Source organism: Arthroderma uncinatum, assembly GCF_011692745.1.
Source record: "Arthroderma uncinatum strain CBS 119779 chromosome Unknown scaffold3, whole genome shotgun sequence".
NCBI lineage: Eukaryota > Fungi > Ascomycota > Eurotiomycetes > Onygenales > Arthrodermataceae > Arthroderma > Arthroderma uncinatum.
In genome coordinates, this window is record NW_022983865.1 from 3,500,056 (window position 1) to 3,525,156 (window position 25,101).

The following is a 25,101-nucleotide window of genomic DNA, read 5'->3' on the forward strand; positions in this document are numbered from 1 at the left end:
CACAGCATATTCCACTGAGTTGATTCGAATCAATAGATTTTGCGCAAAGTTGATCTAATCGAATCATCGTCAATACCAAATTTGCCTCGATTCATGCTATCAATTTCTCCACCAGCGAGGCTTTCTAGCTCAATCGGTCACCGGTTCCTGATTAACGGGAAAACTGCTACATTCGTGCTATGCACCTGTCAGCTCGTCTCTGGAAATACAGATACTGATAGCTGCTAGTTTCACGTTCCATAACTGGAAGAAAAACTCTTTGTTTGACTTATTCTCGTAGGTCAAATTTTTTTGGCCGGTGAAGATGACATTTGATATCATTCCCAATGGGCAGATAAATGATATTAACCCGATTTTCTTACTTCAAGAGATTAGAATGTCCACAATAATTACTGGAAATATAGGGGGACGTCTTAAACACTATCGTTTAAACGAGACTCTTGCGGTTATCAACCTCTATAGTATATTCCTGAGCCGAAGGTCAACATATTGGGTGAGACACCTAGCTGGCCTGTTTATGCCATGATGTTTGATAGTTAGACACATGTTTTAATGTGTTTGTCTCATGCATCTTGGCCATTATAAATGTCCATGGAGGGATAATTTATATTCTGTTTGATACCCTCTTTTTAAAAAGGTTTTATATTTAGATAGGCATGTATCATGACCTAAAGCCTGGGAAGCATCCTGCTATATTGTGATACTATAGTTACATGATATACATACCCTGACTCTGAGCCCGATGAGCTGATAGGGTCGCCGAGAGGCTCTAGTCTATATTTCCGTCCTGTTACTGTGACAATAAACACGCTCAGACTGTTTATATAGAGGGGTATCTGTCTTCTTCGCCAACCAGCCGCTCTCACTTTGAACCAGAACACCTTCACCTCCAGCATCAACAGTTTCCTTGTTACCCTGAGAAAGATACGCTTTTAACCATGCATTTCTTCAGGCTTCTGGTAGTCTGGCTGGCTGCCTTGTTCACTGTTCAAGCAGCAGAGCTTCTTGACTTCGGCAAAGTCGAGGATGTTATTCCGAATGCGTATATTGTCGTGATGAAAAATGAAGTCTCTTCCAATGATTTTTCCTCCCATGTTACCTGGCTGAAGAAAACCCACCGCAGAAACCTGGCTAAGCGTGGCAGCACCTTCACCGAAGGCCTTAGGTCTACATGGGATATCGATGGTTGGCAGGCATACAGTGGAAAATTTGGCGAGGACACGCTCCAGGACATCCTGACACGCGAAAATGTAAGTCATACCAAGTTATATGAAAGTTCGTGGACCGTGGCTGACATTACTTAGGTTGATTTTGTTGAGCCAAACAGAAGAGTACAAGCTAGCTCCCATATCGTGCAGTCCAATGTTACCTGGGGCCTTGCACGTATCTCCCACAAGAAAAATAACAGCACCGACTATGTGTCAAACAATGGCGAGGGAGAGGGCATCACCTTCTACGGAGTTGACAGTGGCATTGATATCGATCACCCCGAGTTTGGCGGCCGCGTTCGATGGGGCATCAACCTAGTCGATACAACAGACGCGGACTGCTACGGCCATGGAACCCACACTGCTGGAACCGCAGCTGGGAAGAGATTTGGCATCCTCAAGAAAGCGTCCATAGTTTCTGTCAAGGTTCTCGACTGCTATGGCGTAGGTGATGTCGAAGGAGTTGTAAATGGGGTCATCTGGGCTGCTAAAGATGCCAGAGAAAAAGGCACTCTAGGAAAGTCTGTCATGAACGTGAGCATTGGTGGTCCGCGTTCCAAAGCTGTGAATGAGGCCATGGTTCGTGCTCAGGAAGCTGGTATATTCATTTCAGTCTCTGCCGGTAACGAAGCCCGGAATGCTTCGATGGTCTCACCAGCTTCTGCTCCTGAACTCTGTACAGTTGCTGCGAGTACAACGAACGACACTAAAGCATTCTTCTCTAACTACGGTGAAGTTGGTATGTTTCTTGACCTTTGCATGAGCATTTTTGGATTCCTTTTTTATTACATGGAGGTAAACTAACTTGATTTACATCATGATAGTCGACTTATTCGCACCAGGAGTAAATGTCATTTCCGCCTTACCTGGACGTCGAATGGGGCCTATGTCCGGAACTTCAATGTCCTCTCCCCATGTCTGTGGAGTCGGTGGTCTCCTTATGGCTACTGAGGGCCTTGCTCCTGGCGAGGTTTGTGATCGCCTCAAGGAGATGGCGAGTCCTGTCATGAAAGAACGTGGCATCAGGACTACTAACAAGCTTCTTTACAATGGCAGTGGGGCATGAAATAATAAATGGGATAGCATACGAAGAGCTGTCTATTAAATAGCTGCAAGTTTAAAGATAGCATACTCCTGAGATGAGATGATAGTACAAATCAAAGTGACCAGTAAGACATTCGAGCCGTTCCAAAAACCGTAGACGAGATGGTACACATTATCAACATTATAACAAATAACTAGCTCTGCATAACTTTCTTTGAGCGAGAAGTAGTACTACTCCTAAGCTCATAATAAAAGTAATTTATCCCTGACCTTTATGGAGGGGATTCAAACTATGAGTAATTGCACAAATCTAGAATCCCTAATACCAACACCCCCCGCACATACCGAAACCATCATTAAAACATTCAAATTACCAGTTCGGGGATTTCTGAGTACCGCCACCAGCCTGCTCAGTCTTGTTATTCCAAGCAGGGGTATCGTTGTTGTTGTTGCCATTATTAGAAGCACTTTGTTGCTGTTGTTGATGATTTTGCAACCGGCTAGCGACCTCTTCAGCCCAAGTTTTGTTTTGCGACGAAACCTGTGATGGGTTGCCGCCGATATTATTGTAGCCTGTAAGCTTTGATGGGACGATTATAGGTTCGTCATAAGCTGGGGCGTTGTTCCAGCTTGCAGGGTTGGGTGGTGGGCCTTGGTTTGTGTGGCTGACGTTGCTGTTTGTATTTGGCTGGGCAGGGTTTTGCTGCTGAGTTACCGTGTTCTGCTGATTATGCTGTTGCTGCTGCTGGATGGGAGGAATTTGCTGTTGCCCCTGAAATGGGATATTCTGTGGCTGGCCGAGTGCTTGGGCCGCGAGCAGCCCCTAGAAGACATTAGTATTTGTTCAGTTGGGTATTGAGTAGAGAAGAATATGGCATACATGAGCATGAAGTAGTTGATTGAGAATTTCCTCCCGAGGAAGGGATTCTAAAAGTCTCCTTTCGGCTTCCACATCTCGTTCGATGGGCTTTCCAATTGCAGATGCAATAACATCTAGTTATGAGATTAGTATAAGAGCAGCCCAAACAAACTAATTATAACAAGGACCATTGGGGCTATATATCACCTTTTATCCGATACTTAAACACAAATTTTGCGTACGGCTCTTCCATCGTATCAAGATACAGTGGGACTTGAACCTTGTGGGAATATGTCGAAGATTTCCCAACCTGAACCTGATGCGATAGAGATCGCTCTTGAGCTACCTGGTCGGGGACCGTATATAATGGGGGCTCACTAGCTTCTTGTCCTTGACAAAACGGCGTTATGAGGGTATGCACCCTCTGAACTGGCGGAGGTGGTTCCCACATTGGCCCTTGAGCCTGAACCGGTATTATTGGGGGTGGTGGGCCAGATGGACATGGCTGGGGATTGTTAAATCCGTTGTTTGGGCTTGTTAAAGGGCCATTTTGCTGGGTAATGTTGTTCTCCCAGTTAGTATTGTTATTATTTGAGCCATTGCTTTGCCAGTGAACTGCCGGAGGTTCACCATTGCCTGAGCTCCTGTCTTGCGCGCCAGACCCTCCATTATTCCACTCCTGGTTTCCCTGTCCTCCTTGCCCTTTAGCTTCCCAGCCAGTTTGGCTCGAGTTAAAGTTATTGTTTTTCTGGCCATTTGAGTCATTGTTCCATCCGTTGTCACCTTGCTTTTGATCCCAAACGGTGTCGGTTGTATTATGATTTTGATTATCTGCCGCAGCAGGCCAACCAGTGTCGGACTGTGCTTTATTTCCATTGTCCCAATTTGCATTATCTTGCGTAGCAGGCCCACCAGGATCGGGTTCTGCGTTATTTCCCGCGTCCCCATTTGTATTATCTCGGCTGCTATCAGAGGCCGGCTTGTTATTGTCCTGGTTTCCGTCCTTGTTTATGTTAGCAGATATATCAGCGGAATTCTCCCTAGCCACATGGTCAGACTCCCTATGCTTGCAACAAGAACGAAATCGAAGGCGATGATGACAGCGTTTACTGATTCTCTCGTCGTTAGAGACTACATAACAGCCGTCATAGGTTGTATCGTCTGCCATGCAACATTTAGAGGCAGAACACCGAGGGCAACGTTGGAAGATATCTGGTTTCGTCGCTGGTGCTGGCAGAGCAGAGTTGACGTTGAGGACGATAGAGGGGGCGCATCCACGGTTGCCACTATGCTCTTCTTCCTTCATCACAGCGTGAGATACATTTGGCTCTTCTGGGGCAGCTTTGTCGGTTGTTCCATTAGGCTGGTTTTCTGAGCGTTGTTCCTGCTTCGGTCTTTCCGGTAGAGAACGTCTTTGCTTTGGGTACCGGCGCCGACTATAGTAACGGGGGCTATCAGAGTCTTCGACTTTGGATTTCGGGATCGGATAAGTTGGCCCACTGGAACGATAATATCGGTATCCCTGGCGGATGTGATCTGAACTAGCAGTGGACTCATCATCATATGTATGCCATTCATGTTCCAAGTCGGATTCGTCAACTCGCCGAGGTTTGTCCTCCCAGTGAACTCTGCATGGCGGATCTGGCTGGCTATGGCCTATGTGGCGTCTCCTCGTGATATTATCCGGTTGTCCAGAGTGTCGGCGGCGCTCATGACGCCGACGACGCTCATCGCGTTCCTGGCGAGCGCAGCCCTCACAGCAGTCTCTGTCGTGGCTATGACGCCTACGATCGTCTGCTCCGTCGAAGAGTCCACCGATTATTCCACAATTTGTATCGTTTCCTTTGGTTGTGTCACTTGGGCCGAGGAAATATTCATCACTCGATATGCTTTGAAGATCTGTAGCAGGTATATCATATATCAGTAATAGGTAACCTTGTTAAACTGGGTATTATATTTTATATTACCATCGAGATCAGGCCCAAAGGCCATTGCTGATTCTGGGCTGAGTGAGCCCTCTGATGAACACTGCTCACGTCGTGATTCGCACCGAAGGACAACAACGGAAATCTCGCCTAAATTATCGAAATGAGACTTGTTGATTTCTGGCATGCCTGGCATGAGTTGTACTAAATAATTTTGTCCATTAGACCTCGAGATAGATACATCCTGCCATATCAAACAAGACTTACCTATTTGAAGCGGCTCAAATCTCCATGGTCTTCCGATCCAAGTCCCATTCGCGAGACGCTCTTCTTTCTGACGAACGCAGAAGTTGACATCTTTAACCCTCTTCTTACCCTTGCCCGAGTTTCCTCTCGAGATTAGATTGTTCCTGTTGCGGTTACACTGGTAAACACCATCCATATACACGAACATGGCCAGGCCAGGCGCGATATATCCACTCGAAGTTAGGCGGATTGAAAAGGGTGTTGAAGCTGGTTGAACGGGGATGAAGCAATCAACAGAGCCATCCCCATACGTGACACCATATTCTTTGAATGGTATACTGCAGTTTGCCCATTCGATGTGGCAGGTCAATTGCTTGAGAGTTGGCATAGTGTACCTCGATAAACAAACGATGGGCTAGAAAGGAGATAGAGAAAGAATGTTGGTGGGTATTGTTTTGTGTAGAAGCATTATGACTTGGGCCATTGTTTATCTATTAAGCGGAAGTTCCCATAAGATATTATGAGGCAAACTCCATCCATCCTAGTGGGGTCATGGAACTTGCACTAAGCCATCTGGTATGTAGAGTTGGCTTAGATTGAATTGAGCTGAACGAAGCCATTTACACAGCCTAGGAAACGTCACATACTTGTACAATATAGTACAATAGATCAATGAGTCCAGATATTAAATAGTTCTGGAACTTTTGGTTAATATTTAACCATCTCTTGGTCATGAAGTTGTGAAATGAGGTTGAAATGTAGTTAAGGGTTGCCAAGCGCCAGGGGTCTAGCGCTTAACTAGCGCCCTTTAGCTAAAGACCAACACACTGTGATAGAGATGCTATATAATACCCCTTGTATCTCTTGTTAAGCCTAACAATTTCGAAGCATAGAAATGGAGACTTAGCGGAGTAATAAGTCCTATAAGTGTGTCATGGTACTGACAGACGCTGTAGCAGAAATGCGTAGTATCCAAGACCACACTAGCAAAATATATCACCGGATACGTTACTATTCTTTTATACGTTCTTTATATAAATCTCATTTGTTCAAACCGTGTGTACCCCTTTTTTCTATTTTTCTTCGTGTATTATAAAATAAGGCTACATAGCTGTTGACACGCTGGGACAGTTGATGAATCATCTATCACCCCAAGAATTGCTCAGGGTAGAATCATGCCCTTATCCGCCTGTATAGTTCATTCGCAAAAGTCAAGCAATTGTAGCCTCTTCTACTAAGGAGATCATAATTTGGGTTTTCCTTCACAATATTTTGTGCCTCTAACCAGACCTTATTCAAGGGCTTGGTTCGACTAACTGGCCCCATGCTCTTGTAGGACACCCTTTCACCACTCGTAGGATTTATTGCGTTCATATCACTCAATAACCACTGTCCTGGGATCACTTCCTCAGGTCTGTCCGATACATATGACATGAAGTTATCGTCATATACCATGTGGAAGGCAACTGCTTTCCAACTCCGGGTAATTTCAACAGTCTTGCTGACAACCCTGCCGCACTCTTCCTTCGATTTTACTCTTCTGGTGACGTGAACGGTCCCAACAAGCAATTTGTAGTGCCCTATGACGTCTAAAAGAGCTGACCCATAGCGATCTGCTTTCTGTTAGTAAAAAGGGAAAACTCGAATCATAGCAGCATAGCTGCACTGAGATATGGTCATAAAAGAGGGAACATTGCTTGGTAATAAACATATAATGAGGGTGCCATATGTGAAGGAAAGACTTACGAGACCTGGTAGCCCAATAATCCCCATCTTTCCAAGCATTGCCTCTATTGGCGGCCTTCTCCAGAACATCCATCGAAGATTCGTCTATATATTTTTCCTTAGCAGGAACATGTGGGGCACGCTTTTCTCTTCTATTGCATTTTCGTCCGGTCTTGTTGGCTGATTTTCTTGGAGTGTGCGGTTTTCGATCGTGTCGGCGGGGGGCGTCTCTTGGTTTCACTTTTGGTCTGTCCATTTCGAGGCGCTGGGTCTTGCCGAAGACCTTAAACTCAGCTTTCCCTGCCTTTTCGATCCCCTCTATGCAGGCTTGGATGATGGCTGGGGTGGCCGCAATCTCAATTATATCCGCGATTTCCCCTATGATGGGAATCGCTGCCTCGATAGCCTCGAGAGGTGCAAGTAAGGCAGGAATGGCCACCCTGCAGAAGGCTTTGGCAGCTATGTCAATGGCAACCTGAACAGCATCGGCTTCTGCAGCGGCTTCCACAGCCTCCTTACGCTTATCCTCTTCATCCGCAAGCTTATCCTCTGCATCCGCAATGTCATCGTCCAAGTCCGAGGCTAAAGGTAATCTGGTATTAGTTATGGTATTTAACACAAAGCAATATCCAACATCAACCAAACTTACTTGTGGCCTGAAAACCTGCACAGCAGTAGCTTTGTGTCCCTCCATGACAATTGAAGTCACCCTTCTTTGAATCGTGCGAATTAGTATTTGTGGTTAGCTCGGTTTCTCCCTCCGCGCAGCCGCCAATACAGCTAAGGCCTGCTCCTCGATATCCTCTCCATTGGCATGACCCCACTTGAGTTTTTGAGTCGCAACATATAGACCGGTAACTGTCTTTTGAGCACTTATCAAAAGTGCTTAATGAACCCGGCTGACCGTTGAACTGAGCTGCAACCTGAAATGTTCCGGGCTTGCAACTCTCACCACAACCCGCTATGTAGCAGGTAAGGCTGGCAAGAGTGTCTGCTGTATCTTGATCTGCGCTGGCCTGCTGATCATCCGTGATATCGATACCAGATAGAGCGTTAGAACCATTGAATCTATGGTCTTCATTTTGGTCTATTTGATCAACCGCCCATACCATCATCCCCCCAAGACACCTACTATTGGCAAAATCAGCCTTCTGTTTAAAGGTGTCACCATCATCATACGAAACCCATTGGTTTTTGTCCCAAGTGATCCACTTAACACCGGCAGTTTTGTCCCAAACTGGGGTGAGTGAATTGCTCTTGATAATGTCCGATATCTCCTGGTAATCAAGAATCCCGGAAGCTTTAGAACATGGCCCAGCATTGGCACCGCCTGAAAATTCGCAAACTCCATCTGGCTTATCACAGTCGGGGTTCTTCAACGTAAAGGAACGGCCGTACCACCCTTGACCTAGGACAACATTGGAGGAATCAACTCCGGCCCTCCATAACAGATCAAGTGCAGCATCGATCTCAGTGAGGTTTGTATGAGGAGCAATATATGGCCCAATAAACTTAGATGCAGCATCCCATACACCATGTAAGTCATAGGCCATTATATTAAACCAGTCGACGGAAGATTGAATTCCTGGCAAATCAAAATGCTGAAGATACCAGTAAGAAGTTGGTAGAGTAACGGTGATGCCATATTTTGTTCCGAAAGCGGCACGCATCTCCTTGCACAGGGTAACCTATATTCGATAAGACAGTTACTCTAAAATTATAGCGGTCGTCAACTTACATAGTTGGCAGCGTCAACACTATCTCCACCACGGTCATCAGCACCTGGGTATTCCCAGTCAAGATCAACATCATCAAATCCATATGTGCTCATAAATTTAATCAGCCCGTCAATGAATGTGGCACGATTTGATGAACTGCTGGCCATTTTGCTAAAAGCGGTTTGAGTTACTCCGGAGTCAGTGAAAGACCATCCACCAACGGAGATCCATGCCTCTAAGCCTGGTTTTTGTTCTTTCAAAGCAGTGAATCGACTATAAAGGGAAGCAGCATTGCCATCCATAGGCGAGACTTGGAACGTGGCCGGGTCGAAAAATGCAAATGCAAAATTAATTGATGTGAAGCCATCAATATTTAAATCCTCCGGGGCCACACTCTGACATGCTCGTGTATTGGCCCAGGATTCGTAATAACCAATATTTCGTTTTCGGGTACTTTTGCCGCTACAAGACGGCCTCTTGACAGTGCCACATCCGCCGTAACGGGTATTGCAGGAGCTGTAGTTCGGATCGGCCTTGTTCTCCCATTTACAAAACTCAGAAGTAGATCCACAAAAGCCGAATTCACTGCAGCAAACATTGAGAGGGCATTTTTGTTTCCCAGAAGAAGCGTAGGGACCACATTCAGCTTTGGAATCGCCTATACGCTGTTATTATTAGCTTAGGTGTGGGTTGGAATAGGATACTGACAGTTATGCTGGCACCCAGCCCCGCAAGATGCAGGTGAGTAGCCACAGAGGTTGTCTTTCCCGCAACAAGCGCCATTTGCACAAGGTGTTGCGGCATTGCAAGTTCCAGTGGGTAGTTCTGCTAGACGTAAAGACACATCTCCGGAGTGAGGGTTATAGGTAGGAAAACCATTAACCGACTGGGCAAAGGGGCTAAAGGTGACTGCATTTGTTCGTCTAGCCCTAGCAGCAGAAATAGATGGAAGCAAGGTAAGGCCCGCGAGAACTGCTAGCCAGCCTTTATACTGCATGACGACAATACGCAGCTAAGGAATAAAAAAAAGGGGCATTAAAAACCCCGATGATTTTAGAGATGGAGGAAGGGTCTGGGAAAGGCACCATAAAGGTATTATGTATTTATCAAAGATTGGGACAACCCGGCTTCAGAATAGGGTCGGGAGGCAACGTTGATTACCCGCTAGGAGCATATATACTAGTGCAGGTTTGCCATATCTGAAGCCACCAATCCAATATTGCCTCTGAGTAGTCAAGGGGCTTAGTTCTAGCAATAAACGGTGCTTATCTCTTTTAGAGATAGAGCTCAATCAGATGACGACGTGACTTTCCGGAAATGCAACGGTAGCATAGCATGCAAAAGCCTTGCGAGGTGGAACTCGCACACGGACATGGATAAGCCGTAACTAAATGGGTATCTCAACATTTTTGAAATGACTAGAAAGCAATAGTCTAGCGCTCGAATAGGCCCAAGTGATATTGAGGCTAGCTGCCCTAGCTTCATCCCTGTTATATACAGAGTATATACTCCATATATAATATTAGATCTGTTATGATCTAAACCTGTGCGCAGTTCGTCGTTGGAGGTTGAAAGATGGAGGTTGAAGCGTCGTCGTCGAATGCCGCGATCAGGTGACTAGCTACATGTCACGTGAGTACCCGCCCCCTTTTCAGTCGGAAGAAAGAAGAAAAGGATCCAAATATTTGCGCCGTCTCCCTTTTTTATCTAGCTGAAGAAAACAAGCAATGCCTGAAGGAAACAAGCAATGCGAAGCCGTTGCTGCCTACAACTTAAAGTGAACGTCTCCACTGGTTACGGAGTTTGTACGTACATGCATGTATATACGGAGTATATATGTCGGATTATAACCTTGCAGAGCCTTCGCCCTCTGCGGCCTGGCTCCACATAGATTTCTGATATTTTCACTACTAGCTACGTCCGGCTCCTGCGCCGTTTTCCTTCTCCTTCATCTTTGGAGATTCAACAGGATGCAGTCGAGGCTTCGTTCCATTCCCATGTCTAAATTAGGTATATACGGAGTACTCCGTATAACCTCATTGTGCTTTTCCTGAGAAGCCTCCTCTTTCTTTTTTAACTATCCATTTTCTCCTATCTCAAGTAAATCCGTTTCACCATCTTTGTTGCTTCCTCTTTTCCAATCATCCTCTGACTTCAATTCTATCAATCCGAACAGTTTCCTTATCTAATGGCCTGCAGGGGCGTTTCTACGAGCATGAGACTTGATATAATCTCATTGGTCACAGGCCTTGTCCTGTTCAAGGATGTCCAGGTTGGTTGCCCTAGTTATATTTTATATCGTTTTTTCCTGATTTGAATTGTAGCGCTGACTTACCTTATCTAGGCGGCGGTTCAATCTAGCCTTTACCCGGCCGTAGATTCCGTCTGTTTGGCAAAAGCTTTTAATATTACACTTGGGTGCCTCGATGCTCTAAACGGGACGGTGTCCTGTGACGCTACCCTCCTGCGAATGGCAGGAGACGTGGACAATTACATTTGGCACATGGATAATGTTACTGCTCTATGTACCGCTGACTGCCTTTATACGGCCTCAAATTGGTACTGGAACGTTTTTGATGCATGCTCTGACGACTACGTGAATGTCAGGGGAAGGCTAGTTCCTCCTTACACGATTCCTGGCCGAACATTGGATGGTATGAATATTGCATGCCTACGGCCGGGAGACGACGTATCTCAGTTTCCAGGCATTGATGGCAATGAGGTTACCGTCACAGAGGTGTCATCAAACAGTTCATCGGCCGCAAACGACCCGGGGACCCCTACTGCCCCTGATTCTACCGAGCTGGGGAGCAATTTGGACAAAACGTCCAGCAGTCCGGTCAGGCTTCCACCTGCGAACAATACCCATATAAGTCAACGCCAAGTAGCCTCTAGTGGTAATACTACTGGATTTTGCTTAATCGATTCATATAGCTGGGTTGGGTCAGATATCATTCGACCTGATTGCTCGGATAGTACAAGCATCGAGCGACGATGTTTAGATCCCACTGATGTGCCCGATGAGAATCAGCGAATTGCAAATCTTTACCCAGATGATCTGTTGTGCAGCGATTGTTTTATCAAGATGTTCTACTTGCGCGTGGCATCGCCATACTTACCAGATCTCGATTACTCGGATTACCTTATAGAACAGTATCTCGACATCGTTGACGTTTGTGATGCGGAGATGCCGGAATTGATGATTCGAGATTTACTAGAGTACGACCACGCCAACAACACTCGAAATGAGCCTCCTGCAAACAACAGCACATCTAAAGTCTCTTCCATGGCATGTAACCGGAATCTAACGATAACCGATCTAGAGAAAGCGAACCTCCCAAACCCCTTCGTGTCTAATACAACCTTCTGTGATATTTTATCGGTTGCATACAACGCTACTACAGGCGACCTAAATTTAGCATTCGATGACCCCATTTGCACACCACAAGAAAATTTTACCAGCATATGCCTCCCTGCCAAGTGTCCTGTGATTGAGGTTCCATATAACTCTACTTGGTAAGTGCAATACTTCTTTTGCTAGATTGTGCTAATGATTTATTAGTACATCTGTAGCTAAACAAGTCTCAACCGTTGATACCAATGTCACAAAAACGCAGCTTCTATCGTGGAATCCCCATCTACTGGGCTTCTGTGACAGCTTATCCAAACAATACATTTGCGCTGATGCCCCGGGTGGCTCTTACATACCCCCTGCCGTATCAAATAATACTTCCACCGATGCAGGACAGCAGAGGGGAAGTGGCCCTGGAGACTCGATTGGTGGTGGAGGCATAGTAGGGGGTGGTCGGAATGCAACTATGGTTCCAGCAGGCGAGCCAGCGCCTACACCAACACAGTCTGGTATCTCACCCCGCTGCACAGAGTATGCTTTGGCAAGTAAGAGCGATACCTGCGATTCACTATCTCGATTATGGCACATCTCTCGAACAGATTTCTTTTCTTGGAACCAAGTCCTTGGATTGAAAGGTGAAAACTGTGATACCCAGCTATTCCTTGGTTATTATTACTGTATAGGCGTTCTCGACAGCCCCACAGCGACAGCACCCGCAGCGACTCCTACGAAGGCGATAGCCCGTGGACCTACACAGTCTGGCATCATTCCTACGTGCAACAAGCTTGTTGAGTCTATCTCTGGTTTGGGATGCGAAGACTTTGCAACTGCAGAAGGCATTGCGCCTACAGAACTTTACGCATGAAATTCAATGCTGGGTGCAAACGGAGCTTCTTGTGCCGCTCAATTTTGGGCAGCCTGGTACACTTGTGTGAGCGTGAGCCCTTGAGAAACCATGGTTATTGAGGTTGAAATCAAACTGTATCCTTGCGGACTTAGGTATAAAACAAGTGGTAATTGTACGGAGTACTATTCAAACATTGCACTACCCAAAAGGTAGGTATATCATTTACAATGCCGAGCCTTTCGGGATGAGGACTTTTGGTGGAGACCGTAGAACTCTGTCACAAAAACATCTACCACAAATTTTTCATAATTGACAGAAATACTGCAACTCAGTGCTATTTGTTTTTGCTAGCGCAGAGCCGTTCTAAGTGGAGCTAGTTAATAGAGTTAAGCTAGAAGTTCTTTAGTTAACTAACGACAAAAGCTGCCTTTCTTCTGGACACCTCACGCCTTTTTAATAGCTAGTTATGGGTTTATCCCAAGTGCTACCGCTCCTATAAACAGCCCCACAAGGTAGTCTGGAAGATGTCTTACATCTAATTATTTATAGGACTAGAATTCCCCTTTCAACTTAGAATCTCACCCGTTGGTGGAGTATTAGTTACGTGTTTCTTCTGAGACTACACCCTACAGACTCTGGAGTATAGAGTACATATTTAATCTCAACTCACCCATCAGCATTTGCCAATACGCTTCACAAAAAGTCATTACTTCTTAAACACTCATTCCTTCTGCCCTTCAACACATCCTGCGCTCTCTGTTGCCTGATACTGCACCAACAAAGCCTTTAGGACTATCAACTGCACCCTTGAATGGTGTTCTGAGACTTCTTCTATGGGTATTCTCAACTTTCTGATACGCATTGTGAACCGTAATCCGAGCATGCAAAAAGGAACGAAAATCAAAGATTGGGCAGTCACTTGCGGTATGTCTAATCATCCAAAATTCAACCAAATTTATCTAATTAACCTTCAATAGATTCGACTCATCATGAGCTCACCAAACGCTGTACCGAGGTATTGCACCTTTACGAGCAAAAAGAGCGTTTCAAAGAAATATTTGACACATACTGCGCTGGGAGCTCATCTCAGGGAATATGTAAGTGTTGTCCTTGTTATATATGATATAACATCTATTTATAAGTGTATTATTAGATTGGAACGAAGAAAGCTTTAAAAGTTTCATAAGAAGCACACATTCTGAAGCTGCAGTTTCCAATGCTACAATTCAGCTTCTTTGGAGAAGCTTCCGGTTTTTCGCCTACTATCCATTTCCTCAGGATACTCTGCCTAGAGAAGTCAAATATGATGCGTTCATCCGTGCGGTTTCTAATTTATTTTTCCGAGCGAATGAGCACATCGCCATGCTACTAGATGATACCGTTATGGAGGTTTCTCTCAGGAAAGGCCCCATGAATCGAATATTTAGAAGTATTGGGGTTGTATCCCAGTCGGAGAAAAATGACATAGCTTCTACCTCAGATGAAGATTTGTCTCCCATATCAGATATCGTGTGGTGTTTATATTCGACTGTTTGTTGTGACCAACCTGGAATCCCGTCAAATGTTCCGTCAAGCGAACTTGAAGCTATAGCGCGAAAGCTCACCAATACTTCCAGCTTACCGAAAATCCTGATAAAAAAGAAGGACATGTCTGCCTTGGTAGGTTTGCTACTCCGTGTCAGCTTTCTGAAAGAGAAATGGCCTATTTCGAAAAAGGGACCATTCCATTTGGTCAATTGTCCCATGGGTAGCATTGGGGAAGCCGATTTTGCGGGAGAGGAGTTGGCAACGGCTCTGACGAGGGGCCTAGTGGAGGGCGAGGACCTCTCATTTGATCAATTTCTTGAAACACGTCATCTTCTGGTAGGTGTCAATTGAAATGCCGAATACAATAAAAAGTTACTAACTGTTACATCTCCTTTAGCCTCGCCTTGATTGGGCTTTTTACCAGTTATGGGCGGTCCTTTTTCAACCTTCAGTATCTACTACTGAGCCAGCACTTCCCCGTTATACCCCGACGAATATCACGGGGGCTTTTTCCCTCCTTGCACCACTACCGATGACTACTCATACTGGATATGAGGGATACCAACCGCCCACGCTAGAGAGCTCAAAGATATCCCCGGGTTCGCATGATATCTCTGTAGTGTATTTAGCTCAGGCTCTCTTTGGTCATCCATCACCCTGCTTTGTGCTCTTTAGCACGAATAGCGATGCAGTGGCAGCAAAGGCCAGAACAGTCATAGCGGCTTACTTCCCTTGCCGAAACTGCTTTGGCCATGCTGAAGACTGGTCTGGTGACAAGGACCATCGTTCACTATCACTCATTCAGCTTTTACCAACCTTCCGCATGTTGCGTCCGGGACTTCCAACCATTTCAATTCCAGGCTTGATTGACGGAAAAGGGGAATCGCTCGCAGATATCGTGGCAAGTAAGGGGTCATCCAACTTCCCGTATTGGATTGGGGATCGCGAAAACCAAGGTGCCGGTATTAGGATGAATCCAGAGAAAAAAATCGTAACCCTTGTTAGCGGTGATAAGCAGTGGATAGGAGGAGAAGTTGAACGAGATGGAGATGGCGAGCCTAGCAAGAAGAATTGGGAGATTACGATCCAGGACCCGAGAATGGATGTATTGACGCTGGACGAACTGGTTGACCACCATTGTGAGGATGAGAGGGTCCCCGCAGACCCAAAGGAGTTGGAGATTCTGAGGGAGAGAATAATTAAAGACCTCGTTTATGAGGACGGGAGGATCAAGTTTCCTGAATACGTCGAATCAGTGCACTCCTCCGACTTTGATGAGGATGGGAATGAGATTATCCGCAGGTAACTCTGTAACTTGGATATCCTACCTAGTATAGTATACCATTAGCGGCGCCCCTTGGCGGTTAGCAGCCCTAATTTTCCCTATAGTAGTATCAGCTTCTACAGCAAGGTAAAATGATATATTTAGGAAAGACAAATATACATGCCTCGTTCTATTCAATGGGGCCTTGACTTTCTTAGATAACTAAGACTGTGTTCCTTGTTTCTTGCTCATATTCCTTCTCGCCACTTCAATTCTTAAGCTTATAGTTTTCAGAACTAGACCACTCTTCCATGTCAATAGCCTAGGTTATATCTCTCTTGATCCTTCAGTTCCATGCATGTATGTGTTGTCCTGGAACATCATGCGGGGCAGATGGAATGTTTGCTCTTCTGGTATACCCTTTCTAGCCCATTCGCCATACATTATACATACGCCGAAGGCCCAGCCCCCCTCTAATGTCCTTTTATCACTGGTGGACAATGGGACAGCATAAATGGGCACATGCTTGCCATTTATGCATCCTTTTAATCTGCCTCGGCCATGCTGCTATCCATGTAATTTGATAAAGTATGGGTGTGACAAGGCCAGGGTGCGCTGCATATGTACTCTCTGCATGTAACCGCGACTCGTATTGTCAGGGCAAAGCACTCGGCACTTATCTCTCCTCTCAAATAGTCCCATATGTTGTACAAAGAGGTAGTATCATGCAGTACCACTGGAGGGGCATGGCAATGCGTGAAAATATGACCCTTATACATCAGAATTTGGGAACTGCGTTTGAGTCCATTTAGATTACCTCTTCTGCGAGATATTAGCACCAGCCCCAGCTTGACAGTAGGAGAAAGTAGGACTGGAGGACAGCATTACTTTTTACCTTTCATAAATTCATCAGCTATGTCCACCGTGGCGGAGGAATAAATATAATATATAAATATAGACATCATCTTTCCCTTTCCCCGTCATACCGTACGAGCTATCGTTTTTGTGTTGGACCAGACATTTGGGTGCGGCCTCAAAAATCGGTCCAGGCCCATCCAGGGAGTATTAATGGGGCTTTCACCTGTATATAGAAAAACATCATATAGGAAGCCACCAAATACGCAACCGAAGAATGGAGAGACCATGGGAACCTAGTTTCGGACATTGGTTAGTTACAGTATTACACCAGCAACCGCTTCTCAAGCAGGAATTGGGAAAAATATGGAAAAGGCTCACCCAAAAGTAGTAACCTCCAGCAGACCATACTTCATGTCCATAGCCCAGGAAGTAACTCATCAGGCGTGGTCCGAAGTCTCGAGCAAGATTGATCGCATATCCAGTCTCCCACCCGAAGCATGCGCCTATGCCAAAGATAAGGAAGAATAGACCAAGTGGCATCAGATTCCCGGCTCCCAGATTCTTATCATCTGCCATTGCGAAGATACAAAACATGAGGATCGTGCTGGCAATGAATTCTGAGAAGAATTGACCTGTCTTTGTAAGGAATGGCGCAGGGTATGTACAAAATATACCAGCAGTGGAAGTGTTCAATCCTACGGTGCGAATGTTAGGGCCACCTTCGAAGTCGGTAATGGCTGATTTGTAGTTCGCATAAACAACTCCTGCGGCACAGAAGGCACCTAGTACCTGGGCTAGCATATAGATAGGAAACTTTCTCCAAGGGAATTTCCGGAAGACGCAGTTTGCGAGTGTCACGGCAGGGTTGAGATGGCCGCCGGAGATGCCGCCGCAGCAATAGACGCCAATCATGACCCCAAGGCTATTCAGAAAGTATCATTAGAAATGGTATTTCTCTTCGTTGCCCGCCATTTAATAATTTTCTTCAATGTAAATGTTTGACTCACCCCCAACCCCACGATATTGATTGATAATCTCCCTTTTTCGAGTCACTTAGAACGACCTGGGCGACAACGCCGTCGCCAAAGAGAATCATAATGAACACTCCAAAGAACTCGGCAAAGGGCTCCCGGAGTTTAGTCCGTATCTTGGTCCATAGTAGTTCCTTGATGGGTTGTGTTTCATCCTCAGTGGCTGAACATGGACTAAATGGGATCTTGGGTTTCTCAGGATAGCTATGGAGTTGTAGATGACCCCCCTCCAGGGAAGGGCTACTATGGTCCTTTTCAGTGGTGCCTTGGGAGAGAGTTCCAAAATTTTCGTTGTGCAAAGTCTGGGAAGAAGATATTCCTGTTTTCACTGGTTTTATCGGCCAATTCTCGTCTACTCCGGAGATCTCCATATATAACGGTAGGTAGTCAGAAGAAAGAAGCACGGTGGAGAAACGAGGAAGAAAACTAGGGGAGAAAGGCTCCACTAGGGTGAATAAGAAGGATCCGCAGGATATGTGTGAATGGGAACAACTCCACGAATTTCCACAATTCCCCACGGGGGTATCGACGATCTTATAAAGCTGGGAGAGAAGGCGAAAGAAGAAGGATGCTGACGCACGATCGGCCTGGCCGTTCATCGTAGTATCTACTGTGCAATGCCATGCCACGCCGTGTTCAACTTCCCTATGGGTAAAGCGTCGTACAAATTTAACCGTTTGCTCCGTCCGTTGGTCCGGGTTACAAATGTTCTGTCCGGGTAACTAGGGTTGCTCCAGCAAGATATCAAGCTTGAGCGTCGGCCGGATCCGAAAAAGCGTAAATCCGAATTCTACAAACGAATACAAACGTAGTTTGCATGGTTCCTTCATCTCATGCAGCACAAGAATCACAGAAACCTCGTTCGTGATGCACTAGGAACAAATTCAATTGGTCTAAAGCCCACTTTGATGGCGGTTGGCGTTCTGTCAAGCTAAGGATAACTACGCTAGACAAGGTGACCCTGGCCACCGACAATGCTGATCAGCGCCACTAAAAGGTGGGCTGTGATAGTTCGAATGAACACCTCCGCATTTTCCCCAAGTTGGTGGGTGTCTGGACTACGGCGTGGTTGGTAGTGATATAGGAGCTCTTTTCTTCGATATATTGGGATGCTGGTTGTAGAGGTAAAGATAGAGCTGCGTTGGGATGGCGCGGGCGCAAAGCTTGGTTGGCGGTTCATCGGCAATCCCCGTGGCTGCCGAGATACCTTATACATTCCTTCGTCGTATCTATGGTCGCGCCGAGATGCATCTCGTACTATATCTGCGCTCACGTGTAAATTCCACGGAAGTCTCCAGGTTACCCGAAGGACGAGGGTCAAGGGGTCAGCTAGGAGGATAAGATAGATCTACCTCCGTCCCGCATTCTTTTCCCCTCACTGCTCATTTGTACCCCTTTGCGCACCCCGGTTAATCCATAGTCTTTTGTGAGAAATAATCTAGCTCGATGGCTGGAGCTGGAAAGTCGTTTGTTGGGTCAATTGATCAGGGCACAACGAGCTCTCGGTTCCTTATTTTCAACACTGACGGAGAAGTAGTCGTTTCGCACCAGCTAGAGTTCACTCAGATATACTCTCAGCCAGGGTGAGTTTTTGACAGCTTCTCTCATGTTTGGCCAAGAATATGCTAACGTAGCTGCTGTTGAAGCTGGCACGAACATGACCCCAACGAAATTGTCGAGTCCGTAACAGCTTGCATAGATGGAGCTGTAGCCGACTTCGAAAAGCAAGGACACACGGTCGACTCCATCAAGGCGATTGGAATTACTAACCAGCGTGAAACCACGGTGGTATGGAACAAAGAGACGGGCGAGCCACTTTACAATGCCATCGTCTGGACAGACACGCGCACGCAAGCTCTTGTGCGAAAACTGAAAAACCGTCTAGGTCATAGCGAACTGCAGCCGATTTGTGGTCTGCCGCTTTCTACCTACCCATCCGTCGGTAAGGTGCTATGGTTGATCGAGAATGTGCCCAAGGTCAAAGAGGCGTACGACATGGGAATCCTCGCGTTCGGAACCATCGACACATGGCTTATTTATAAGCTCAACGGTGGTGTGAGGGGGAATATCTTCGTGACGGACCCATCGAATGCGTCACGGACGATGTTCATGAATCTTGAGCGAGTCGAATATGATGAGCGACTGCTTGATTTTTTCCGTCTTGACCCGACTAAAATCCACTTGCCTAAGATCGTCCACTCTGCCGACCCAGAAGCGTACGGTAAACTCGCCCTGACGTCTCTTAAGGGTTTCCCCATTACAGGATGCCTCGGCGACCAATCTGCTGCGCTTGTAGGGCAGAAGGGATTCACTCCTGGTAAAGCCAAAAACACATATGGCACTGGCTGTTTCCTTCTATACAACATTGGCGAGAAGCCAGTTGTGTCGAAACATGGCCTGTTAACAACAGTCGCCTTTGACTTTCGCGGTAGTGAGGGTGGAAAGCTCACGTACGCCCTTGAAGGAAGCATTGCCGTCGGCGGGTCCAGTGTGAAGTTCCTCGTCAACAATTTCAAATTCATGGATAGCTCCAAGGATCTGACTGCTTTAGCTGAAACAGTACCCGATAGCGGCGGGTGCGTGTTTGTCACAGCGTTTAGTGGGCTGTTTGCTCCATACTGGATTGATGATGCCAGAGGTACAATATTTGGGATAACAACGTATACTCAACGGGGACATGTGGCGAGAGCAACCCTAGAAGCGACGTGCTTCCAAACCAAGGCGATTCTCGCTGCTATGGAGAAGGATAGCGGACACAAGTTGACCGAGCTGGCTGTTGATGGCGGTATGTGTAGTAGCGATTTGACGATGCAGGTATGGCCACCCATTTTTAGCCGCGCTGTTTGCTTCAACGAATTTTGGTCTATTGCTAACTGATAGCCCAACAGACGCAAGCAGATCTAATATCCATCCCCGTCAACCGCCCGAGGATGCGAGAAACCACCGCTCTTGGTGCAGCGATAGCAGCCGGTATTGCTGTCGGTGTCTGGAGCGGTACGGAGGAGCTTCAAGGTGTCAACGTCGAGGGACAGACGACGTTTAAGCCAAGCGTTCAGAAGGAGGAGACAGATAAACGCTTTGCCCGGTGGGAGAAAGCCGTGGAGATGTCTCGAGGATGGGCAAACTAGAATACTGAAGCTGCCTTTTTGCGCGCAATTTAATGGTGTCACGGTTATTTCATTCCTCTCTTTGTATATATATAAGTATATCCCAGTTGGACCTAATATAGGAGAGATGCATACTGCTTGGATATCGCAAATCAAGTTGGGCGTTCATCATTCTCTTAAAGTATATTGATTTCATATACCCCATGGGTCAAAGGCCCTGATCTAAGCTCCCGAACGAGGCATTTCATTTTGAGGGCTTTGAGGCAATTCCCCTTTGCTCAAACCGAAAATAAGTATGGATGCCTCCTTCTAATGCTCTTGGGCGACGCTGACATCCCCCACCAAAGCTCGGTTAAGCCATCCACATTGGGGGTATTGTTAGGCACCTTGCCTCCTAGTAGTTGATTGCATCCCTTAACGTTTCTCGTGAGCCTTGTATGCGGGAAGATTTCGCTGTCAATTTCGCCCCAGAGTTCATCGGGAACGATCTCTATGGGGACCTTGAAGACGGATTTATACCAGTTTCTCTCGGTATGAGGGTCATCAGGGTCATGTTCTTCCTCATCATGAGGATTTACTTCGGTTACTTCCATAACAACGAGTAGGAACGGAGCATCGTCGCGCCAATTGAATGAGTCGATGGTTGGAAAATCGTTGGAAAAAACAGACTCAACGGCCTCCGCACAGGTACACAAGAACATGTTATAGCCCATACCTGTGGGTGCATCAGTCTTCGCATTCGCATACCACTCACGAAGAGTCTCTTCAGTGGCACCATCGAGCCCCTTATCCTCCACCCAATGAAGAGTAAACCACTTCCTTGCCTTCGCGACCTCCTCATATTCATGCCCCCTGTGGTGCCCAACTACTTTATCAAATGCCAGATGTAGGATCTGATGAACTCGATCTTTAAATTGAGCCCATTTCTCTTCGTCATCATATAAGACGGTGCGGAATGCAACAAACCCCCAAGGGGTATTATTAGAGTAGCCTTTTCTCCATTGCTTAAGGAATTGTGGCGCATCGTATTTAGGCGGAGGAACGCCCTGTTCCCGTAGCTTTTTGTCCTCTAACCTCTCCCGCTTTCGCCGTATATAAATATGCATTCTTCTCACACCTTCCTCACCCAGAATCTCCTTTAAACCACTCATCATCTTGGTTCTTTCGTCTTCCGGCAAGGCCATGATATTGGCGTCAGGGTCGCTAAAGCGGGCCCAATTCCACCCTTCGGACCAGTAAGAGCTCGATGCATCCGAGAATGGCTCATTAACAGATGCTCCTTTGCTGCCTGATGGCAGCGCGTCTGGGGACATGCTGGTGTTTCCTAACGACGGCGCGTACTTTGTTCATTGGAAGCAGACGTTCAGTTAAACACAAGCTATATACACGTGACTAGGGCCAAAGCATCTTATATAAGCTTGACACGTGATCAATTTGCTTGCCCTAAGAGAATATCAAACTTCAACTTCTAGTGTCTAGTACATACGACCACAGGAAGTGGAAAACAGAGCTTCCCGTCCGCTCAGCTGTACTTAAGCCACTTGCCGGTCAGTTAGTAGTTGGGTGGGTGACCACCAGCGAATCCCGACTGTCGTATGTTTTTGTTTTTTGTCTGCTTCCTATCTTTTTGGCTCCATTGGAACAGGTCGTCGCACGGAGAATCTGATGTTATACTAGAATTTTTATACCCAGTCCTTATTCAATACAATAACTACGTTAATATGTTCCAGCCTGTATAGCTGATGCTATATATCTTGAACTCAACTTCTACCTGGAGATGGTGATATTCCCTGAAACATTAGGTTAAATCTTAAGAAAATATAACTAGATGTATTCATGTCCTTGATTATTCAGTTAAATAATTGATCATTGTCCCTTGTCATTAAAGAGAGAATTCTCTATTTTTTCTAACCGTAGAATTCATTTTAGTCCCTACAGCTATTTGACGTCAACCTTGGACTGGACTGGTTCTTCACGATTCGATCGTTTACTTATGAAGGCTCTTCGAAGCCGTTGAAATTTCCTCCAGAGCACGCGAAGTCCCAGACAAGATTGCGTTTCGTCAATTTTACCCTTGGTAGTGACGACGACAGGCCCTATTCCCAAATCGTACTCTGCGTTTCCAGATATAACAGGTAGATCTTCAACAAACTTGGCCCATTTCTCTTGGGAGACGATTGGTGCTGTACAATGCTGGGCGGCTCCTGTTTCTTCAAGAAGAGTATCCAGTCGGGGAATGAGGCTGTTCATAGCCGTGTTTTCCATTTCGAAATGACGCATACGTGTAATTTCCTGGTTCTCAACGTACCAGCTCATGTCCGATTCTATCGCTGAAGCTTCGTATAAGTTAAGGATGTCCTGCGGTAATCCCGCATCGCGTGCTGCTTCATACGCTATTCGATGTCCGATTGCTTCCACGATGGTTCTGCATCGGGGCAACAAGTAATTGTTGTAGTCTGCGCTTCTATGGCCTCCCTTGAAGGTTTGAAGCTGTTTTCGTGCCTCAGAAATCAGTCCAAGCTCATGCTTTGCAAGGAGGCAGCTGGGATCGGTAGCACTAGGCATTTCGTATCTCCCGAGCAATAGCTCGGTGGCGAGGCCTGCTCACGGAATCGTTAGACTTATGGGTGTAAACATTGCATCTGGATAGGTTCTTACGAATTCCCAGCGCCAAAACATCGCCTTCTGCAATTGATTGCCATCGAATTAAGTTCTTAAAGAAGTGTTATGTTAGTTCAAATTTCCTTTACTTTGTTTTAGTAGCCCACTAACCTGGAGATCAATAAACTGGTTATGTGCGAATAAACCTTGTGCGCCGCATCGGTCGATGAGGTGGCTCATATTCTGGTTACTGTGATGTAGGAACGTGGTTTTGGTAATGGTAGCGAGGCCGTGTCTGATTCTAGGATCAGTTTTCGTATTCCTGAACCTCTTTATCACCCAATCTGCCATTTTATCCATTACTGCAACCTGCGCCAATGTGCGTATCAATGGTAACTGCTGTGTCCGGAACGATAAAATAGACAATCTGCTTCCATTTTGGTCATGGATTGCACGTCTCTGGCTGTAGCGGCCATATACATATGCACATACTTTCAAAATGGGTATGATAGTAAGGGACAATGAGAGCGTTCCTACCCCAACACGACCAATAGCCGCCATGAAATTTTCATGATGACTTTTAGGTTTATCAAGGCTCCCTATAAGGGCAGAAGCAGGGAGACGAACATTGTCGAAGCTAGTAAGGGCATGGTCTAGAGCAAAAGACCCCGCAAGCGGTGGAACGAGCCTAAATTTTTGGTCAGTTCTATAGTATATTTATATTGAAGAGAAGTAATCTGCTTACTTCGCTGATACCCCCTTGCACATTGTTTTGCCATCTCCCAACGCCACCACGAATGGTCGTACCCCTCGATTCTCTCCATTGACTATAAGTTTAGCAAAAACAGCAGCGACGCGTGGAAGACCTGCAAGGGGTATGGTTGGCGGCATAAACCTATATAGTGTTCAGCTTGCTTGTATGTTGTATTTCTACCCGGGTTTGGCGTACTTGGCTGCCCCTGGATGGGGTGTGTTTAGAATGAAAGATCCGTCCTCTTGTAAAACAGTGGAGGTCTCCAGATTTTTGGCGTCTAATCCGTGATCGGCTTCGGTAAGTAGGAATTGGGCTCTATTGTAAAAGGAGTAAGCGATAAATCACACCATAGTTCCGACATAATATCTCTTACGAGACATCAAAATCCATAATCTTCTTCAGCAATGATTGAAGGCTCTTTTGTGTATGCGCTGCTTGTGCAGTTACTCCGGCCGCCAGATTATACTGGATAGTAATAAGAATAAATGCAGGGCCTTCTCGGGTAATGAAATTCGCTCTGTGGAAATCCCAGAATTTATCTGTCAATAGAAGGAAGTCCTCCACCGAAAAGCCTATGTAATTATCAGTTCCATGAAGCATAAAAAAAATCATGTAGAGATGTGTCTAACCGTAAGCTCTGCTGATCGCTTGAGCCTTTAGATAGATCTTCTCTAACTCCTCTAATGAATGGGTCACAGCGCTTGGAGCAAAGAGAGGAGATTCCAAGAGGGGCAATATATTTTTCTCCATCTCGAAGAAGTAGGCACAATGGTAAATTGAGAATCAAGAAATTTCAAGTCGATATTCCCTAAGGCTCGCACTGGTAAGCAAGAATACCATTATTTCCGGGGTCAGGCTATATATATATATATATATGCTTATACCCTCCAGTTGGGCCAGCAGTCCAAGCCGCATAGCTGTCCCTGTCCTGCCAGCGGGCTGGTGCTACATATGTGGCTTGCATAAATTCAGTAAGGATTCAAACCCAAGGGCTTAGGGTATTATTCAAAGTCCAATGGAAACCGTCGTCACATT

The 25,101-nt window shown here is 46.1% G+C and overlaps 8 protein-coding genes and 1 non-coding gene across 9 annotated transcripts; 5 read left to right on the top strand and 4 right to left on the bottom strand.

The window, feature by feature from the left end:
• Positions 1-938: 938 nt before the first annotated feature.
• On the top strand, positions 939-2,274 carry GIQ15_04813 (alkaline serine protease; the record flags this gene model as incomplete). The annotated part of the gene is made up of 3 exons (XM_033552230.1): positions 939-1,250; positions 1,305-1,947; positions 2,033-2,274. 3 exons carry the CDS (start codon positions 939-941, stop codon positions 2,272-2,274), a joined length of 1,197 nt encoding a protein of 398 aa, XP_033405960.1.
• A 348-nt stretch (positions 2,275-2,622) lies between these two features.
• On the bottom strand, positions 2,623-5,670 carry GIQ15_04814 (uncharacterized protein; the record flags this gene model as incomplete). Its single annotated transcript, XM_033552231.1, has 6 exons — positions 2,623-3,075; positions 3,133-3,245; positions 3,319-4,151; positions 4,302-5,010; positions 5,079-5,240; positions 5,304-5,670. The coding sequence occupies 6 exons, from the start codon at positions 5,668-5,670 to the stop codon at positions 2,623-2,625; spliced, it is 2,637 nt and encodes an 878-aa protein (XP_033405961.1).
• A 5,243-nt stretch (positions 5,671-10,913) lies between these two features.
• On the top strand, positions 10,914-12,942 carry GIQ15_04815 (uncharacterized protein; the record flags this gene model as incomplete). The annotated part of the gene is made up of 3 exons (XM_033552232.1): positions 10,914-10,997; positions 11,070-12,241; positions 12,288-12,942. 3 exons carry the CDS (start codon positions 10,914-10,916, stop codon positions 12,940-12,942), a joined length of 1,911 nt encoding a protein of 636 aa, XP_033405962.1.
• Positions 12,943-14,667: 1,725 nt separating this feature from the next.
• Positions 14,668-15,757, top strand: GIQ15_04816 (uncharacterized protein; the record flags this gene model as incomplete). The annotated part of the gene is made up of 2 exons (XM_033552233.1): positions 14,668-14,787; positions 14,849-15,757. The coding sequence occupies 2 exons, from the start codon at positions 14,668-14,670 to the stop codon at positions 15,755-15,757; spliced, it is 1,029 nt and encodes a 342-aa protein (XP_033405963.1).
• A 771-nt stretch (positions 15,758-16,528) lies between these two features.
• On the bottom strand, positions 16,529-17,975 carry GIQ15_04817 (aquaglyceroporin; the record flags this gene model as incomplete). The annotated part of the gene is made up of 4 exons (XM_033552234.1): positions 16,529-16,537; positions 16,702-16,866; positions 16,952-17,495; positions 17,581-17,975. The coding sequence occupies 4 exons, from the start codon at positions 17,973-17,975 to the stop codon at positions 16,529-16,531; spliced, it is 1,113 nt and encodes a 370-aa protein (XP_033405964.1).
• Positions 17,976-19,050: 1,075 nt separating this feature from the next.
• Positions 19,051-20,732, top strand: GIQ15_04818 (glycerol kinase 2; the record flags this gene model as incomplete). Its single annotated transcript, XM_033552235.1, has 3 exons — positions 19,051-19,187; positions 19,251-20,418; positions 20,493-20,732. The coding sequence occupies 3 exons, from the start codon at positions 19,051-19,053 to the stop codon at positions 20,730-20,732; spliced, it is 1,545 nt and encodes a 514-aa protein (XP_033405965.1).
• Positions 20,733-20,989: 257 nt separating this feature from the next.
• GIQ15_04819 (uncharacterized protein) lies at positions 20,990-22,024 on the bottom strand (the record flags this gene model as incomplete). The annotated part of the gene is made up of 1 exon (XM_033552236.1): positions 20,990-22,024. The coding sequence occupies one exon, from the start codon at positions 22,022-22,024 to the stop codon at positions 20,990-20,992; it is 1,035 nt and encodes a 344-aa protein (XP_033405966.1).
• A 171-nt stretch (positions 22,025-22,195) lies between these two features.
• On the top strand, positions 22,196-22,311 carry GIQ15_r0020. Its single transcript, XR_004500589.1, has one exon. It is a non-coding gene; the product is annotated as a 5S ribosomal RNA (ribosomal RNA).
• A 338-nt stretch (positions 22,312-22,649) lies between these two features.
• Positions 22,650-23,552, bottom strand: GIQ15_04820 (acyl oxidase protein; the record flags this gene model as incomplete). Its single annotated transcript, XM_033552237.1, has 3 exons — positions 22,650-23,311; positions 23,370-23,424; positions 23,484-23,552. 3 exons carry the CDS (start codon positions 23,550-23,552, stop codon positions 22,650-22,652), a joined length of 786 nt encoding a protein of 261 aa, XP_033405967.1.
• Positions 23,553-25,101: the final 1,549 nt, after the last annotated feature.